General features: G+C 38.9%; 2 protein-coding genes across 9 annotated transcripts in view; one reads left to right on the top strand and one right to left on the bottom strand.

Annotated features, from left to right (window-relative positions):
- Positions 1 to 2,284, bottom strand: part of LOC110980152 (pikachurin-like) — an 85,363-nt gene extending 83,079 nt beyond the window's left edge. The window contains exon 1 of the mRNA XM_087144559.1: positions 1,758 to 2,284. Coding sequence (XP_087000685.1) covers positions 1,758 to 1,836 — 79 coding nt within the window. The 5' untranslated portion in view covers positions 1,837 to 2,284. The remainder of the gene's footprint in view (positions 1 to 1,757) is intronic.
- A 537-nt stretch (positions 2,285 to 2,821) lies between these two features.
- Positions 2,822 to 18,678, top strand: LOC110980173 (ribonucleoside-diphosphate reductase subunit M2 B-like). 8 transcript variants are annotated; one of them, XM_022236566.2, is made up of 11 exons: positions 2,860 to 3,033; positions 7,136 to 7,287; positions 8,194 to 8,280; positions 8,786 to 8,868; positions 10,142 to 10,709; positions 11,150 to 11,214; positions 11,502 to 11,648; positions 12,001 to 12,091; positions 13,210 to 13,357; positions 13,837 to 14,107; positions 15,143 to 18,678. In XM_022236566.2, exons 4-11 carry the CDS (start codon positions 8,806 to 8,808, stop codon positions 15,296 to 15,298), a joined length of 1,509 nt encoding a protein of 502 aa, XP_022092258.2. In that variant the 5' UTR covers positions 2,860 to 3,033; positions 7,136 to 7,287; positions 8,194 to 8,280; positions 8,786 to 8,805; the 3' UTR covers positions 15,299 to 18,678. The 8 variants fall into 8 exon arrangements, with proteins under 8 accessions (XP_022092262.2, XP_087000687.1, XP_022092258.2 ...); XM_022236567.2 differs by lacking the exon at positions 7,136 to 7,287 and adding an exon at positions 4,330 to 4,516; XM_087144560.1 differs by lacking the exon at positions 7,136 to 7,287 and adding an exon at positions 3,847 to 3,910.
- The last annotated feature ends 828 nt before the right edge of the window (positions 18,679 to 19,506 follow it).

The following is a 19,506-nucleotide window of genomic DNA, read 5'->3' as shown; positions in this document are numbered from 1 at the left end:
CTGTTCAAACAAACATGATGAAACCTTTGTGACGAATATTTCAACTTGAAATCGAATGACTGGAGGTCCGAAGAGGAAGATGGCTGCATCAAACAAAATTATAAGTGGTCTCTTGGCAATCACAAATTGTGGTGTCGAAGAAGTTTTTTGTTGCTAAATCTTTGCTAAATCATGGCTGGAAATAGTCCTAAAAGTGAGAAGCTATTACAGTGATTATAATGTATAATTGTATGCATTATTGTGACTGATTTTGTTTATATATGGTTTGTTCATCAACAATCTGCCGGCCGGTAAGACCAAATACATGTATTTGACTATTCAATCCAACTGAATGTTGAATATTCAAATAGTTAATTATTCAAATTGACTCAGCCCTATATTTGAGATTCATTGGATTTATTATTTTTTTTATTTATTTTAATGTCAAACCATAGGCCTATTTTTCTTTCACAAATTTGCCTGAACAATATCTCTCTCCTCAAAGAGCAGGACAGGCACACAGACTGTGGTCATAAACATTCTGCTCAAAGACTGGATCTCCTTCAACCCCTCTCCCGATCTCAGGTCTACCATTTTATGGTGTGTCAGTGTGACATAAATACAATGTACTTGCTACCTATTTTTCCACTTTTGGTTGTTTTTCCCTGTAATATATATAGAAAATTTAGTTAATCCACTTGTAGTTAGTGTATCAAACAAGAGCAATATATTTCTTTAACAGATTCAGAATGTCCTGAAAAAAATTGACATTTTTGAAAACAAGCAATCAATGGCTTGAATATGTGTCAGTATTTGTTGTCATCAGTAGCATTCAGTACGCTTATTAAACACAGAAAAATGACTTTTCAGTACATGTACATGTAGTTAAGTACAACATGAACAACAAAATTACCTTTTTTCTTTTCTTCCGTCTCAAATAATACAACAAAAGATAAGTGTTTCACAAACAGATATAAATTTTTCTCTAAGGTTTAGTCTAAAGTGATACATGTTTATCAGCCATCAGGAAGAGAAATATCATAAAATATCAAATTCACCAGGGAAAATATTGAAGTGTTAAGGAATTTTCAGACCAGTCTCAAAGGCTTTAAGGGTGTCAAGTGTCCTGTACCAGTATGAATCTTTTTCCCAAAAGAGTACCAAACCTTAAACACACACAAAACATATCCACACAAAGTAATCTACTTTGCTCAAACAGAAAAACATAACAAATAAAACAAGACAAAGTGAAAAGGACTGACAAGGCTGCAAGTGAGTGCAACAACAATTTTGGACCAGGATACATTTACTTTGACTTTGAAATGTTTAAAAACTGAGATAGACAAAAACGGAAAGAGTTCTGAATGTGGCCATTACTATTCACAAGTTTCATAAAACAAGTTTAAAAGTTAACTAGGCCTTGGCCTAAATTGATTTTAAAAAAAGAGTGGACATAGTAATAAAAATACATGGCAAGGTACGAATTTATGTCTAGAGGCAAATTTATACACGGTGGCCGGATATGGAGCTCTTGCTCAAAAAAGTGGAGGAAAGGATAAATGTTGCCTAGAAATTATCATCAAGACAGGTCTTATTTTTAAGCCGAAGCACTGTGTCTGTTAACTTGCTCTAGTATATATGGTCTGATTTAGGTCTGACTCTGACCATACTCACAGAGCTGTTCCTTGCTCTGTGCTCTGATGTACATATACCGTACCGGTACAAAGCATCCGCAACTAAGGGGAAATGAATTTTTAAAAAAGGTAACTAGGCCCTACCTGGAAAAGTCTTTTGTCCATTGATTGTGGTTGCCATGATCATTAAACAGGCAAGAAGAGACGAACAACACCAAGCCATTTTCGGCTAGTAAACTGTTAGTTGAGCTGGGTCTCGAATTCTTTGACAAAACTTGGTGCTGGGTCCTTGTAGTAACTTCATACAACCATGGAGGTGCATGTGGGAGACACACAAGTCACGCGACGGGCCCGGCACTAGTTGTCCGTTGTATGACTCAGAATCTGTTGCCACTCGTACTCCACAATGTTTTGCAAGAAAAGAAGGAAATAAACAAAGTCACATCTTTTCCCGCAGTCTGAATCACGGTTATACCGAGGTCTAAAATTACAGAAAACTAGCACGCCCTAACTTTAGAACCCAAAAGGTAAAGTTCTTTGGAACAACTCCGTTATCAAGCTTCGCGTGCGTTGACATGGCACAACTACACTGTAGCTACGTCAGGTGCACATTGTATCGCTTCATCTACTCGCGACTAGACAGAAGTAAGTTTGTGCAAATACGGCATTAGTGTGGACGCGCCGCGCCGATCCGAACCATACATGCGATGCATGCCATGGCCGTTTTCCAATACTCGATTTGTCTCAGTGGCTCTATATTTTTTACCACAGAACTTTTGAGTTTAAGCTCAAAAAGAAGTCAGATAACGCAATAGATAATATCTGATGATATGCAAAAATATAGTATTTGAAGTTCATTTGAATACTGCAGACCTATAATCGGGAATTAATTTTATTGGCGAGTCTCATTGGAAACGAAGTCGTATATTAAGAAACGGCCAATCAGTTCATAAAGGAGTTTTCATAATCATGGGTTCTTAAGCAACATGGCTTGGACTTCAGTTTTACGAATTTGGTTCCTCGTAATGAAATATGTTAAACACAACATAATCTTTTTCACTTACGAATACATCAAATTTTATTGAACTGAAGACAAGGCATGTGTTCCAAAAATAAAATGCGTGGAGACGATTAGAGTTAGAACTAAGATGAAAGTGAGGCGACCGGGAAGAAACCTAGACTTGTATAATGGCATTTTAAATGCTGTCGACCGATCTCCATGACTGTAGGCTGTAAGTGCTAGTGATATAGAGGGGGCACTGCAGTCTGTGCAGGATTAAGTAGTCCAACCAGTATCGATCCCATACACAGGGTCTGTACTCAAAAATCAAACACAAAAGGGGCTGTGCAAAAATTGCTTTTCTTCCCGTCAGTTCGTGTTATTTAATGCTGAGTGATATTTTAGTGTGCATCACTACAGGTACTAGTTTGTTTTTTCTCATCTGTGAATATAGCGTACGGAGGGCAAGGCAGGGTTACACAACTTGTCCGAGCTTGTCGCTAGCAATGTGCTTGTGCAAATTTGCCGAATTGCCTATGAATGATAACTGGCAAATATCGTTTTAAACTTGTGGTTGTACTTGTTAGGCTAGTAATATAGTATTAATCCTGCATGTCATGACCATAATGGCATGTAGGCCTACATGCTGTTGACCAGAGGTTTTGGTGAATATGGTGAGTCCTACCATGGAGGTATTCTACCTCCATGGTCCTATTTAGGCCTACTACAATGTACTAGGGCGTTTGTAAATTTCGGGACCCTGTTGTGTTCCTACAATGTACACATTAAATGTACACTGCTAGAATGGAAACTTACTTTTAAACTTGTTAACTCACCTTAGGACTAGTACTACTAGATTACGCTGTCACCATGCTGAATAAGTGCAGCCTTGCAAGATTCATTTTGTGGAAAGAGGGCAGAGTTTTGATTTATGAGGGAAAATCTTGGGCCAATGAACAACCATCTGACTGTGGCGAAATTCTCGTGGTTGGACATCTGGGAACTTCTGTACATTTTTGAAGGTGATCGAAAAGGAGGCCACACATTGACACAGAACAACATACGTCATGAGCATTATTATGCTCAGGACACATAAAATATGTACCCAGTGTACTATACACTCGCTGAGTATAATATGCATACGTACGCACGTCATTCTGTGTGGTCTCCTTTTCCGTCTACCATTATCATTGAATAGCATGAAGAGTGAATTTATCCCTTGTTAGAAAATAGAAGTCCATAGTGACGTCATGCTAACTGAGAATCACGGTCCAGTGTGTCAGTGTCGGAAAATCAGGTAAGAAAGTCGCATTTTCTTTTAAGTTGTTGATCTAAATTCACAATAAAGAGGGTCAACATCATTAAGAGAACATTGCTCGAGGTTGTACTCTTTTGTAGATCGACGTCTTTTGCACAAATGATGAAAATGGGGGCCCAAAGTTTACAAACGCCTGCTATAGACCCGTAAACAGGGCCCAATGTATACTCCTTTGTCAATATACTGGGCTTTGAATCGATTGGTAGTGATTCTTTCGATTAGTTTATCCGGCCGCCAGGGGCGTTATCAGACATCCGCTGGATTTTATGAGCTGAAATTGTACTGTTATGTTCACTACTTACAATGTACGAGGCTAACTTTCCCCTAGGTTGCTATTTGCTGAAAACTTGCCTTTTCCTTGTTTAGTGGAAAAAATGTTGGCATTTTTCCCTCTCCAGGTGAATTATGGCCTGACTTGCACAAAAGTGACAGCTGTCATGTCGCAGAAAGCAAGCCGTGCTACATGTTCTAGTGATTCGCCGCAAGCTTTATTTGAGTGGACAGGGAATTGGTCAACTCAAGGGTGGTGTGCATTAGCTGCGACACAAAACAGCCGGAATTTTCCACGACTACTTAGATTGACAGGTACTCTCGCAGATCTGAACGAAATTCGTACTGCAAACTACACCAGCTCTGTATACAGGCTACTGTCAACCATAAAAAGGAGTCTGTGTACTAATATGCAAGTCAGGCCAAAATTCATCCCCAGTAGGGAAAATGCCAACTGAAGGCAGGATTTTTCCTCCAAAGGAGGAAGAGCGAGTTTTTTGCAAATGGCAACCTTGGGAATAGTTAGCCCCCTGAGGAGTGAAATTACTGGTGCAATTTCAGCTCATAAAATCCAGCAGATGTCTGATAATATCCCAGGGCATCCCATTCCCAGATATTCTTGATCAAAAGAAATCACTATCAACCAGTTCAGGGCCCAGTACATACATGTATATCGAAGAAGTATACATAGGGCTCTGTTAATGGATCTAGTCCCACTACTGTTAAGTAGGCCTACATGTATGAGGCCTGATCCATCAATGTTGTACTGTATCATCTGTCAATGTTACATCCCATTCAAAACACACTTTGGCATCACTGTCACAGGTGGGGCATGCCCGACTTGAAAAAGTGATGCAATCCTGCCTGGGCTTACTCCCACAACTGTGAGCCACACTCAGTGTGACTGACAGGTCCTGATTTTTATGAGTTCCTAATGCCATGGGATTTTGAATGTTCCCATCTATAATGCCTAAAACTGCACTTTTTCAATTAAATCTTCCACTCCAAAGCCATCAACACTCAATAATATCTGTTTAACACGCATGTTTGATGGCTTTTGGACCATTTAACCAGCGATTAGGGTAAAATCTGGACCGTTTAGTTATGATCCTGCTTCTCTTCACAAAACGGACTGCACACCTGAGCTGCATACTGTGGCACATGGCTGTTGACATGGAAGACTGGTGCCTGCCTCATCCCATTCCTCCAAACATATATAATAGGGACGCCAGCCAGTCCAATGATGTACAATGTGCCATGTCATTGGCAACTTTGACTTCATGGGTTGTGTCCCTTCATTGGGAACTAACATGGCATAGCAAGATGGTACCCATGGAAATGAGGTTGCATCATTAGACTGGAAGGAGAAGAAGAAGGACTGGTGGCCATCCATATAATATACATTCAGAGGACTGAGATGGGAACCAGTCTTCCATGTCAACGGCATGCGCCACAGTATGCAGCTCAGATGTGCAGATCGTTTTGTGAAGAGAGGCAGGATTATAAGTAAAAGGTCTGAAATTTGCCAAAAATAGCTGGTTACACAGTCCAAAAGCCATCAAACATGCGTGTTTGAGAGATATTATTTAGTGTCAATGGCTTTTGTGGGTAAGATTTGATTGGCGAAGTCCAGTGTTAGGCCAAATAAATGGGAACATTCAAAATCCCACGGTGTTACAAAACTAATTAAAAAATTAGCACCGGTGGGTCACACGGACTGTGGCTGGCAGATCTAGGAGTATATCCTGCCTAGGCCTCCACTTTTTCTTCAGTTATGATCTCAGTGACCATGATGACAATGAAGGTCATTCATATCTAAAATGTTGAAATGACATGAATCTGGACTGATTGTATTCAAGATTTTCTTAGAAAATTCTTTGAAAGATGCACAAACTGACTTCGTACACAACCAACATCTTTATAGTGAGGATGCTGCAGTTGTTCACTTGCCCTGTTGGAAAGCAACAGTTTTGAGATAAAGTTACTTCTGGAAACCTGAGGGCAGTTCAGCGTGCCTTTTGGCCATATTACTGTTGGCCTATATATGTATGTATGTATGCATGCATACATGTATGGGGGTCATAATGCCTGTTCTTGAATTCAGCCTCTAATGTAAATTACTTCTTGTGACACAAATTCTACTTTCTCAACTAGATTTTTTAGTGAGAGCCATCCTCGGGTACCTACATTCCCATGTGTAGCTCTTGAATTTTCTTGAATAGTGGTTTTTAGACAAAATAGTTATGTTTATTACATGTACATGTAAATCACCAATCTCTCATTCTTTACATGACAATCAAACCATACACTTCTTGTGCATTGCACTGCACATGCATCGGGTGATGAGCTGACTAACCAGCTTGGCCACTGATAATGATATCAGCTTGACCAGTTTGGGACCGTTTCTTACAAAACACCTCAGAAACATTTTTTCTGATTTCAAGTTTAAGTTTTCTTTACAGTGTACCAAAACTGATAGTTAAAACATTTGCAGACTGTGGTTTATACCAGAATACCCATCCACAGCTTCACTATGCAGAATAGAACGGACACAAGATTTCATCCTCTACCTGTAAGAATGATGGAGCTGATATCGTCATTGGCCGAGATGGTCAGTCAGCCCATGGCTCATTGGCATGACTCATGTGCAGTGTGATGCACACTAAGTTTATGATGTAGTCATTGTGGTGTGGAGAATGAGTTTGTGAATAAAAACTCTACTTTTTTTCTAAAATATAGTCTGTTTCATAGTCTGAAAACCACTATTCAACAAGTTCCAGAGCTATACAGTGTGTACCTCAGGACAGTTCATATTGGAAATGACCTTTTGTTGCTCTCTTCAAAGTGGCAGCTTGCCAGAAAGAACACAGTGTATGTATGTAATTTCACGGAGCTTAGAGCCATAACCACCAAATGTATGCTTTTCAACAATAGGTTTGTATTGGACAACTGCAAATGATGGACTTTCCCAAAGGAATATAGTCTGAGATCATTTGTTATACCATGGAGGAAGGACACAGGAGGAGTATGAACTGCCCAGGCTACATGTATAACATCTGGCTAATTACCGCTTTCTGGCCTGTCTGGTACGGCATGTCCATAGCCAGAGCGCAGAGAGCGCTTGATACGCATCCTCTTTTTTACAACCATGAGACCCCTTTGTACCATATCATTGTGACTATGATTTTTTGCTGGTAATCTGTATCCCTAAAACTTAGTGTGCTGAACTATAGGGAATTCAATATTCATATCTTCATTGGTGCTTGGTATGAAGTACACAACAACATCAAAGTTAATACTTGCACAGTTGCTTTTGTTATGCTATATGCCCTGAATGTTCATGTACAGTTATTGCCCTCCTAGAACACCTTCTTCTGGAGTTATTTGGGAATAAATGGCCAAGTTGTTAATAAGATTTTGTGTCTTCTTTGGATCATTTTTTTTTAATATGGCATTTGTGTTTGTTGTATGAGATTTCATGATCACTTCTTGTGATCAGATAGTGCAAAATTGCTAGCAAAACACCACAAATACAAGTATCACAAGGATATTACTGGCTCCAATTGTCGGGCTAAGCTACAGGCAGTAATCAGGCATTTGGAGGATGTTTCTATCATTCGTCTGACTAGGCGGTGATGATCAAGCACTTTGAAGTGCCTTGTACTCGCAACTCCTGTTTCCTTCCTTCATGGGTTATACATGTGCATGTAGTCTGGTGTGCATGGTTCCTGTGTACAGTGCTGCAGATTACTACAACAGAAAAGAAACCACTAATCCAAAGTGACAACATTACAGCCACTGTGAAAACTTCTCACTGGCCTGTTTCAAAACAAAGAAACTTGTCTCTTTTGGGGGGCCATTGCCCCTGTAGGCGCTGTCCTCTTGGTCTGCCAAAAGCTGTGAACTGATTTGATGTTAATTTTTGCTTACAGCCAGCATTGAACAATACCATGTTATTTTTGAATTAACATGTACTTGTTTGTATGTGACAGAACAAGTGAATAGACCGATGATCAAGGCACGCTGCTCGCAACATGAGGGTGCATCTTCAAATCTGTGAGCTGTGATAGGCTGAGTCTGTAAGTCAATTCAAGTGTGGCTCAATGTTCAACCCTCAATTCAATCAAATTGCAAATATTAGAATGATATTTAAATGTTAACATTCCCTGATTACATAACTTCTGTTCTGAAAAAGTAAAGATGGGGAAATAAATGCAAACACCAGTTATAGGTATTATATTTTATTTTGCATGAAAACTGTTGAGAAAAAAGTTTTTGTGAGGACAGAAGTCAATTTCTTTGGCCAATGTAAACTTTTTGAAATGGGATGTAAAAAAGATAGGATCAGTTGGTATTGTGGAAGTAAATTGTTGGCTTTCCTGTTGGGCCTGTTGATCAGACAACTTTAGGTTTTTGTAACACCTCAAAAAGATACAGAAGTCTCCTTTTAAATTTCCTAAAAGAGTCTATTCCTCATTGTGGGTTGTTGTTAATTCACTGTTTTTTTAAAGATAAGCAAAATTAAGATATCCTTCAGAGAGAGAATTATTTCTCTCAAGCTGTTTCTTTTTCTTTCGTTTTTAGTTCTAACTGGAAACAGATTGATGGAGAGGAAGTGTAGTGACAATCTTAAAAGGGACATTCAGAGTGCCACACTGGAGGAGGAGGTATATATTCATCTATGCAGCACATTAGCGAATGTCCCTTGTTTTGCAGCATTGGCATTTGGATCACTGGTACTGCGATATTCTTTGAATGGTGGAGGTATAGAGTACCAGTGGTTTTCCAGCCATAATATAAGCGAATGCTTTTTTCCACAAACTAACTGTGTACATTTCAGCAAAGACAAGACATGCAAATTTTGCCTACAGGTCACAGGCTGCCACAGCTTTGCACCTATCTGTCAACCTGATTTTTATATCTCTTTTTTGCGAGCAATCCTGGGCATTTTTCGTTCATTGAACTCACAAAAAGACACATTAGCAGCTTGATTTTCAAGAAATAAAGCGCAACTTTTCTTGGTATTCCTAGCTCCAGACAATAAGGCCCAACATTCATAGATCTGGTTCCCTCCTCTAGTTTATTCAAATCGATAATAATGCACCCTAGGAACCAGATGTCCACAAGATTATTACTAACAGGCGATACATTGCCATTTTGAATGACGGCAAATGCTCATGGGCTTCAGCGCCAACCATTCTTGCGAAAATTGCATGCTTTGAACTCACACAATCAATTTCAGTGATAAGCGCAAAGATTTAGCACCCTTGCAAAAAGTTTTAAGGAGGTCTGTATCTGCGATCATCACACAGGGACCCTCACGTTTTTGTGACAGGTATACATTTTCTCAAGGCACTACATACATCTCTGTGATCATGACATCAATGCGATTTCATCAAAAGGGACCCCTATTTTCAGAGCTCGTTGAAAGGGCCAAATGAAAGATTGTTAGTTTGAAACTGGTCTCATTAGATCCCAAAAAGGGTCAAGTAACTGTGATGCTTGCTAGTGGTTGGAGTCATCTTCTTGTCACAAGACGATGAAGTTGGAATGTTTGGTAATACAGAGCTTCATGTGATTGCTGTGATGCAGAGTGTTGCAATTTTGACCCTTTTTACATAGTCGGTGTGTGTAGCCATTGGTGCAAGTCCTTTAATGACAATTTGATGGCATTGTGAATCACTTGTGTCACTTAGCAAGAATACTCCTTGGAATACCCAAATCCAGCATTGTGCCATGTTATGGTACATTCTTGTCATGTCAATGAAATAAGGAAGCTGTGCGTTGTACATGTACTTCCCATGTAAAGTAATGAAGGTTTTGCTGCTCAGTCAAAAACAATGTGTAAAATTGCCAAACCTGATGTTAGATTTGGTGGATGGATCACAGTTCTTGTTTTTCTCTGTAACATTATCAGTGTAATGGTACTGTGTTCCACAGATCTCCAGTGAAAATCCCTCCAAGAAAAGTTGCACTTCATCAGACACCATGATTGGCAAAGATGGACATGAAAAAATAACCTTACCTCATCTGGATCTAGCATCTGAGCATGATCTTCCAGACTCACAGATGTCGCTAGATTTGTTCTCACCACCAACCAATGCCATGTCACAGGAGTTTGAACCGTTTGCTCTTCCTTCATTACATGGCTTACCTGGCAGTAATGAGGTGCCATCATCTCCAGAGATCAAGGATGACACGGAGGAGCCAGCCGTGTTATCTCAAATGTCGTACATTGAGGAGGAAGATAAAGAATGTGGGAGAACTACACCCACAGAGGAAAACAAACACCTCCACAGTTTGTCAGAACCATACCCTCAAACATCATCAGGCAACACTCCCAGACATACTCCAGACAAAACACAAAGTGCCAAAGAGGAAAACCGAGATGCTTTAACAAGCAGGCATGAAGTCTCAGACGAACCCCTTTTAAGACCTAACCCTGGACGCTATGTCATTTTGCCAATCAGATATCCACTCGTTTGGGAATTTTACAAAAAAGCACAAGGTTTGTTGGAATGCATAATCTTTAATTTAACTTAGATAACTCACAGGAATTCTGTGCTAGGTTCAATGTAACCAGTTATAAAGGAGAATACAGTTCTGTTATAAATGTTGACGTTATTTAGAAAGCATCAGATTTTGTAAACAGTGACTTTTACATGTGATATTACATTTAATTTGTCAAAACACTTTCAATCAAGTGCTGGAGTCCATTCTCATCGAGGTAGGAATGCAAGCCTTTCCCCAACAGGCTTTGCAAATGTTACTTGGAGCTACATGTGTACTTTCAAATTAGCATTCAGTACCTGGTAGTTAACTGTTTAAGGAATTACAGAACATTGATAAATTGACAGGTGTGTAAAACTCTGAAGCTTTTATGAAAAGCACTTTATAAAAGAAGCAATTTTATAAAATACTTCACATTTCTGTTTCTAATGTTTACAGCATCGTTTTGGACGTGTGAGGAAGTAGATCTTGGAAAAGATCTGACAGATTGGCAGAATTTAAAGGTACTTCTGTTATCTTTATTACAGCACAGTTGCCCAGTAACAAAAACAAATACAAACAAAACTTTTTTAAAAATTTCAATATTTTCAGACTTCTGTCTTTCCCCCAGTCTGCTATAAACCTGCAGATTGTTCATACGCTAATCTGTTAAGGAAGCGACATGAAGGGAGACTTTATTTTGGTAAAGCTTGTTTCCTAAAGCATGATGGATCTTGTAACCACATGTAAATGATCATCTCAGTTTCCAACCATTGAGCATACATTTACATAATATTGAATTTGATTACAGCCATCTGAACAACATTTCATCAAGCACATCCTGGCATTCTTTGCAGCAAGTGACGGCATCGTCAATGAGAATCTAGTAGAGAGGTTTGGTCAAGAAGTTCAGATTCCTGAAGCAAGATGTTTCTATGGCTTCCAAATGGCAATGGAGGTGGGGCAAACAATGCTGAATTGTATACCTAATTGCCATTATATGTTTAATGTGTCAATTGTTAATCAGGTCAGTGGCATGTGGGAAGGAGATCTGATTTTGGAAAGAGAAAGTGCAATTTCGATGCCCATTTTTAAAGTGACACCCAGCTGAAAGCCCTTTGTATATATTTTTCAAGTAAACATCACATTTATGGATTTTACATGGTTAAAGTTGTTACCAGTCCCTCGTTTCCTGACTACTCCCTTTCCATTGCATCGTCAGCAATGTTATGTTTATGTACACATGTTACAGCCTATTTTTGGCCAGACTTTCATGATGCCTGTAGTTTGATTGTTAATTCACATCACAGAATGTGCACTCTGAGATGTACAGTCTCCTCATAGAAAGCTACATTCAGGATTCTTCAGAGAAGACACAGCTTTTCAATGCAATTGAAACAAGTAAGTGTTATTTGAAAGTATTCAAGAGTAAAAAAAATCCATATTTTTAGTTTTTAGTTATTTTTAGTCATTTGAAAGAGCATTGTCAAGATCTCAAGATAGTATTGAGGATATGGTGCAAAATGAGGTAGTAACAAGTATGGGTCTCTCCATGAAGTTTGGGCAAAAAGTGTGACGGGTGAAAATTTAAAAATTGTTGAACTGCTTTTAAAACAGAAATGTTTAATAAACAATCTACCCTTTTTTATTTTAAAATACCACACGATTCTCTGGATCAATCATCGCTCCGTTTTCACATTGACAATGTTCACGTGACCAATGTTCTTCGCGAGTCCGTACCAACGCTACACTACATTGGACACTGTGTTGAGTTAGGCTGATAATTGAAAGCTAACCTTTCTTCAGCAAAAACAAACATTTCTTTAAACCTGTTTGACACAATCATGCAACTTCTTACCAAAACTATCAAACGATATACCCACTGTCTCATAATTTTCCCCAAAACTTTTATTGTATTTGGGTGATGCTTTCCTTGTAATGCTAGCATCATTGACTTGTGAGAGGATCTTTACATGTACTTGCTTGCATGGTAAACAGTGGTGACTGGCAAGCCATGATTTATGAACCATTGAGGAATTGGCTCTAAATCATGAATATATGTGTGATAAGCAGTAATTAGAATTGGTTTGTACTTAGAGACCACTTAAGTTGACTAAATAAATCAATAAATGTGAAATTTATACATGCATTGTAAAATTGAATTACAGGTACTGTCCTTGTAGCAACTGACATGTACGTATACAAAGTCTAACTAGTTACTGAATGTCTCTTGTAAAAGTTTGTCTTCTTGTCAGTGTGACCTTAAAGCCAGGTTTATTAAATTTCTTTCATATAAAACAATTGAGGATATTTCTGTTATGCCTGATGGGGAACACACTTACGTTAAAGGTTGCGCAAAATAAGAAACGCTAAATAAGAAAACTCTAAAGCATCAGTTAACACATGGCCACAGTGTGTTAATAAGCATACTGTATGTACCGCCTTCCCTTGAGAGTCTAGGAAGTATGCTTAATATGGCAAGGTTCTTCAAAGGAAAAATGCCTCTTTTGTTTATTAAGTGCCATGTGTCAAGAAGAAAGCAGACTGGGCCATACGATGGATCCATGCCAAGGAAGCTACATTTGGAGAGAGGCTCATTGCATTTGCTGCAGTGGAAGGCATCTTCTTCTCTGGATCGTTTGCTGCAATATTTTGGTTGAAAAAGAGGTAACTTGATTATTACAAGATGTGTTTGTGTTGAAGTACACTCATGACAAATTCAAATCAGACGTATAAATGTCAGCCATTCAGGGCATTGCTTTCCAATAGGCCTTCATGTATGCTATAATGATGTCATGCTTGGTTTACATGCATGCTTACCTATTGAGCTTGGAATCCTTTGCCCCCTCCTGGCTCCCATAGAAAAGCACACATCAAAGCAAAGTGTGACATTGTCAGTACATAGGCCTATTAAGATTGTATCAAATAAAAGCAGTTCAGTGTTGTACATGTAGATCTACTCGAAGAGAACTGTTTCTGACCCTTAGGGTAGAGTGGAATGACTAGTTGCTGCACTGCTCTTCATATTATTCTAAACTGTGTTCAGGAACAGTAAATTGTGCTGTGTTTGTATTGTGACCAATTTGCACCTTAATGTGCATAACTAGTTTCTAGTGATATGCTGGCAACATCCATTTGTCTGTCAGGGGTTTGATGCCTGGACTGACATTCTCCAATGAGCTGATAAGCCGTGATGAGGGTCTCCATTGTGACTTTGCCTGCCATCTCTTCACGTACCTTGTCCACCGGCCAACTCCCACCAGGATCCAGCAGATCATCACAGATGCAGTAGAGATTGAAAAACAGTTCTTTCTGGAGGCTTTACCAGTTCGTCTGATAGGGATGAATGCTGAGTTGATGTTACAGTACATTGAGTTTGTGGCTGATAGGCTGCTGATAGAGCTGAATTGCCAAAAGGTATCAATATTGTGAAGGTTTGCAATTCAAAAAAAAGGCAAAAATTTTTTCGTGTTGTTTTCAAGCCTAGTGAGGAAATCCACCGATGGTTCAGGGATTATGTTGCTTCATACTAGAAGACAGTTTTTAGAAGCACTGAATGAGTTATACCAGATTTTTGAATGTCCTTGGTTTTTGAGGCTACTTCCTTGACAATATATGGACATCAAGCTGTCCTAGTGCCTCCCAGGCCACACATTTCCCTGAAGTTCTTTTTCAATTATGAATTCTGAAAAGTCCCACCTCGGCATTACAACAGTGTTCTTATCAGCTTTGAAAAATCTAAATTGTGCCAGGCCACATAGTTCTTCCTACTACAAGACAAGTGACCTGAGTACATTTGCTATTTAAACAAGATTTTGTTTCATTACTGTACAGTGGGCATGATTTTCTTTATTGTGCAATCTAACAAATAAGTCCAGCGAGTATTCCTTTAACATTCATAAATACCCAGGATCGTTTACCTGTTGCACAATGTGCAATTTGACTGTGTATTCACATTTGATAATGCCCACAGAGAAGTGATAATGCCCACTGCACTGACACCTGGATATGAGACAGTTTAATTGATTCTGATTGGTCAAGAGTCTGTGTGTACACGGCTCGTCAGGCGCGCTCCAAGTTCATCTAAAGAGATTCTTTTGGACAATTTGCACAAGGAATATACCATAAAATGGATTGGGGTGTTCAAGATAATGAAAGTAAAATTCTAGAACAAAATCGTTGGAAGTACATCATACATGTATTGTGACTTCTTGTAACTCTTGAAGAAAGGCATTTATTAATGGCAACAAATATCTTAAATGTTAGTTTAAGACTGGCTCAGGACACTGAATGCTAATGATATTCACGTCCACTCTCTTGAACTGGTCTTAAACACACGATTAAGACTTGTTAAGCACATATTTATTCCCTTATTAGTGAGTGCAGGTGTATAGACCCCATTTTAAATTGGACCTTTTTACATGTATACCCTGTACTTATCTTTACTCACAGATTTACAATAGCCCCAACCCCTTTGACTTCATGGAATCCATTTCCCTTGAAGGCAAGTCCAATTTCTTTGAGAAGCGCGTGGCCGAGTACCAGCGTGCAAATGTGATGGCACCAAATGACGACAGGCATGTCTTCACACTGGATGCTGATTTTTAGATGCCTTCTTTTTATTCAAGAAGTAGTTCTTATGACTTTTAGGGGTCAAGGTTCCACCATGGTATCTGGTGTTTAAGGCTTAACACTAGTGAATCTTTTTAAATTTTTGGTTTACCAAAGAAATTATTCTAAGTATGAAGCTACAGTGTCTGTAATATTCTGGTGTGTACAAGTTGTTGGGTACTTGGCAGTATCTATTATAGGAGCCCTAGTATGATATTTGGAAAGTCACAGGTTGAGGGTTTGAAGTGCAGTTTGAGGTTTTGTATAGTACATTAACCACTTGCTGCCGAGTGGATTTTTCTTGAGCAAGACAAGATACCGGGTCATTTTCAAGATTTGCCGTTTTCAAAATTCTTCAAAAATTCATCATTTCATTTAACCCCTTGACGAGGGGAACTTTTTTCTGAAAGCTGACTCCGAGAATTCCAGCCTCGCTTGGCCACGAAGGCCACCTGCCAAACTGCAAATTCTTGGTTTGTGGCCCTGCGTGCTCTGCACACATTGAATTACACAGTGAAAGGAACATTGTTTGGTGGCATGTGGCTCTACTCACGGTTCCACATTCCCGTTGCCTCTTTTCAAAGTGGGGACTATTGTGAAGCTGCTGATTATGATGCATATTCGATCTTTTCATTTCTGGGCTCCACACAAAGGCCAATCACCATATATACAAGAGCCAGGGTCTGCCTTCTTTCACCGTGTTCGCTCGAGCATGGGCCGAGAATAATAGCTGAAAAGCACGCTGAGGATCTCAATTTTTACGGCGGTTTTTACCATCATCTGTCGCAAAGGGGTTATGGCCGTTTGTACCAAAATGAAGGACTCTTTGGGCACTGACAGGTAAAATTTATAAGGCCTGCAGCCTTGTAAAAAGAGCCCGGATTGTGCGGTGTTACGTAAGATTCTTTTGTTCCTGCACTACTGACCTCTTTTTAATAGGGGCCAGATTTGCATGCAGCGGTGCTGTGTTGCTCATCGCTGCGGTGGTGGAGAGCTTTTGTCCCTGGTGGTAATCCGCTCGCTCTAAATGCCTCAAACGGTGGTATACTGTTTCAAAACAAGGCTGGATTATCTCCACTATTGAGAGCGAAAAAATGTCGGTAATGCCCAGCAGCTGTCTTTTGTGCTGAGCAGAGTCTTTTGTTATAAGGCCCAACTCTTTTGTCCCAGTTCCGGCCTCCCCAGCTCTGCATATAAGCCTATGTACCCGAAAACAGGTCGCCCGGCAGGTAGTGGTCAAGGGGTGTCAACCAAAAATAATTTGGTTAATGGGTCGTATGAATAAAAAGTAGCATTTGCTTTTACTACCATTTTTGAAGTATTTGCTTGTGTATGTATGAATAATAACGAAGCAAACGCTTTTACTTTAGTGCATTTGCTAAAAAGTGAAAGTATTTACTTTTTAAGCTTGTGCTTGACAATAAGCAGTTGCTTCAGTTTGTATGAATAAAAATGAGTAAGTTCTACAGAATTGGACATTTTTCCAGACTGGGTCAGGGCAAGCTTGAAAACGAGGCGCATTTACTAATGTTCAAAATGGCAGTATTCATGAATGTCATTCGAAAGGAAAAGCTGTCGCCTTTGGGAGGGAATCTCAAGAAACCAGATGCAGGCAGTTGTACTGATTTGAGAGTGGCAGAGAAATTTTCTCCCAAGGTTTTTGCGATTAAAATTACTCCCATTGTGCTTGCCTGCCTTGCTGAGGTCTCAAAATACAGTACTGTGTTCCACTATGTGCGTCTGTACGTACAGACAATGGAAGCCCCATTGTGCAAAACCATTCGGCTGTGCAGTCAGCCACAAGCATAAAGCATTTGCTAATATTTATACCAGTAGATGCTGAATAGTAAAAGAAACATTTTATTCCTACAAATTCAAGCATTTTCTTATTCTTAACGGTTCGAGTTCTCAGTAAATGCTTTAGCTGTTTGCTTGAACTTCATAGCATTTGTTAGTTTTTATTCATACGACCCACTACTTCTTGTTCCCATCAGAATTGTCGTGCTCATTTTAGAGTTTTGATAACAGTAAATTTGTACATCATTTTCCGTGTTTGGGTTAAGGTATGGAAAAGATGGGCACATTGCTGATTTCTCTTGTTTAATTATGACTAAAGACCTGTTACAAGTACTTTATGGGTTAGGTAACACGAAGGATAATTTAACAATTATTGGCTACTGTGATGTTTTAATACCTGAGAGATTCAGAGCACCTGAGGTCAACTCAAAATGGATTTGGAGAGTTTTGCAAGGTACATGTACAATGTACTTGCAGTTTGTATGTCAGTGTAATTTTGTGCTAATTTTGTTGTGTTGAGGCTGTGTTGGTGAAACTAGATTTGTTAGGTATCGTTTATTAGGTTCAATGCACTATTTTATGTAAACTGAAATGAAGCATGGATTGTTGTTTTAAAGAATCAGTAATAATATCCTTGCTTAGTTATAATAAAATAGGCACTAATGTAAGTTGACATTGTGTCTTGTAAAGGAACTAACTGCCTTCTGCATTCATTGAGCTGCCCCCTCAAGCAAGTTACTGAAGCAAGTTACTGCGGTGGATGTATAGAATTGAAATCATAAAATGAGAATGAACGTGATGTTCATGTACTTCCATCATAAAGGGTTGGTTTGTCTGCTCCTCTTGAGCATTGCACTTACAGACCTGTAGTTATGGATGATCCAGTTCCATTGATGTCAGACAAAAGCTTCTAATCAAATGTGGCTTAGTTGAGCAAATACTCAAACCTGTTTTAATGCAGTCTGTTATGAGACAATTTGTTTCAACCAATCAACGAAAGGACATTGTGAAAGAGTCTTTTTCTTCCTTTAAATGTGTCATTTTATACATGGCCCCTTTAACCTGTTTACCTCCCGGCAACAGCCTATTTTTATGAGCTTTTATTGTAACTGAATCAGGCCAAATAGGCAAAATAGTTTAACTCATTTGTCGAACATCATTGGTGTTCAGTGTAATATTCTTTGTGACGAAACCATGCTGTAACTGTCCATGTTTAAAAATGTGATACTTGAATTCTGTTTAGTGATGGTATTCTTCAATACACCAAGTGTATCTATTAGTTCAGTATAACTTATTGAAGCTGAGAAACTTTTACCTCATCGTCATTGGTTTATCATGGCCCAAATGAGGAACGCTTGGGAGTGCATGAAAACTTGTCTGTGCTGTGAGAAATTGAAAGTACTCCTGTTGTAGAAAACTGTAAAAGTACTCTTATAGCTTAGGGAAACTTGGGTTTTAATTGGGCAAATTGTCATGATGAAAAACTGCTGAGACTTTTTGAGGACATCTCAAGAAACAGTTCATATTGGTCCAACTTGTTTTTCACTTGGAAAATAAAAGGAATTTTTTGTACCATTCAATGTTTGCTTCAAGAATTGTGACAGAATGTTTTTGTCTTAGTTTTTTGTGTTCCTTGAAGAGACTTCATTATCATCCAATGTAAATTGAACATAGGGCATTCAATTAAGAATAACTTTGAGCACACTCGTAAAAATGTGACATTCACCTTTTTTTCTTGCTTATCTCAAGTAGACTTGACATGTCAAATGATGGCCATCATGAAAGCTTTGAAAGGACATCCTCACAAATATGGGTGTACTGGACACGAGCACAGCATTCACATGCTTATTGCTATATGGCCAAATAAAAAATCAGTTGTGTTTCCTATTACACTGAAAAATTAGGGTGGTTGGTTGGGTAAAATTTTTTTACTCTGAATTTTTATAGCCCCAAAATGTCGGGTCTGATGATGTTTTTTTTTTTTTTGGAGGGGACGTATATTTGTAACAGGTACTAAGTCACAGTGTCATATTCCTCAGCACTGTTATTGAGTAGCAAAGAAGCTGGTTGTTGAAATACAAACACACAAAAGCCGTCCATCTTGTGCCAAAAAAATTTCAACAATACAATGTACAGGACGATGTATACAAAATTAGGTTCGGGGCAAAGCATCGTAAGTTTTCATATTTTATTGATTTGTTGATTAAAAAGATATATGTTCTGCATGACTTTCTACTTTGGGTCGGGTAACCGGAAACACAGCTAATCTTTTTGCTTGGCCTAACTGTAGGATATGTGGACACTTTCCAATGATGTCATTTTTGAAATGTTCTTATTGGGGGATTACTCGACATCATTGGATTTCTGTAGATAATGTGGTCTGTTGGTCTTGAAGACTCACCAACAGT

The sequence above is a fragment of the Acanthaster planci genome, linkage group LG12 (assembly GCF_054643075.1).
Source record: "Acanthaster planci isolate LZ-2023a linkage group LG12, COTS_SCS, whole genome shotgun sequence".
In the NCBI taxonomy this organism is placed as follows: Eukaryota; Metazoa; Echinodermata; class Asteroidea; order Valvatida; family Acanthasteridae; genus Acanthaster; species Acanthaster planci.
This window is presented reverse-complemented; position numbering and strand designations above follow the sequence as displayed.

Excerpts from the sequence above, each read along its gene's own strand:
- LOC110980173 (XM_022236570.2), top strand. The coding sequence starts at position 8,806 with ATGGAGAGGAAGTGTAGTGACAATCTTAAAAGGGACATTCAGAGTGCC. Across the intron at positions 11,649-12,000 it reads GCTTCCAAATGGCAATGGAG|AATGTGCACTCTGAGATGTA; the intron begins GTGGGGCAAACA and ends TTCACATCACAG. Across the intron at positions 14,108-15,142 it reads TAGAGCTGAATTGCCAAAAG|ATTTACAATAGCCCCAACCC; the intron begins GTATCAATATTG and ends CTTTACTCACAG.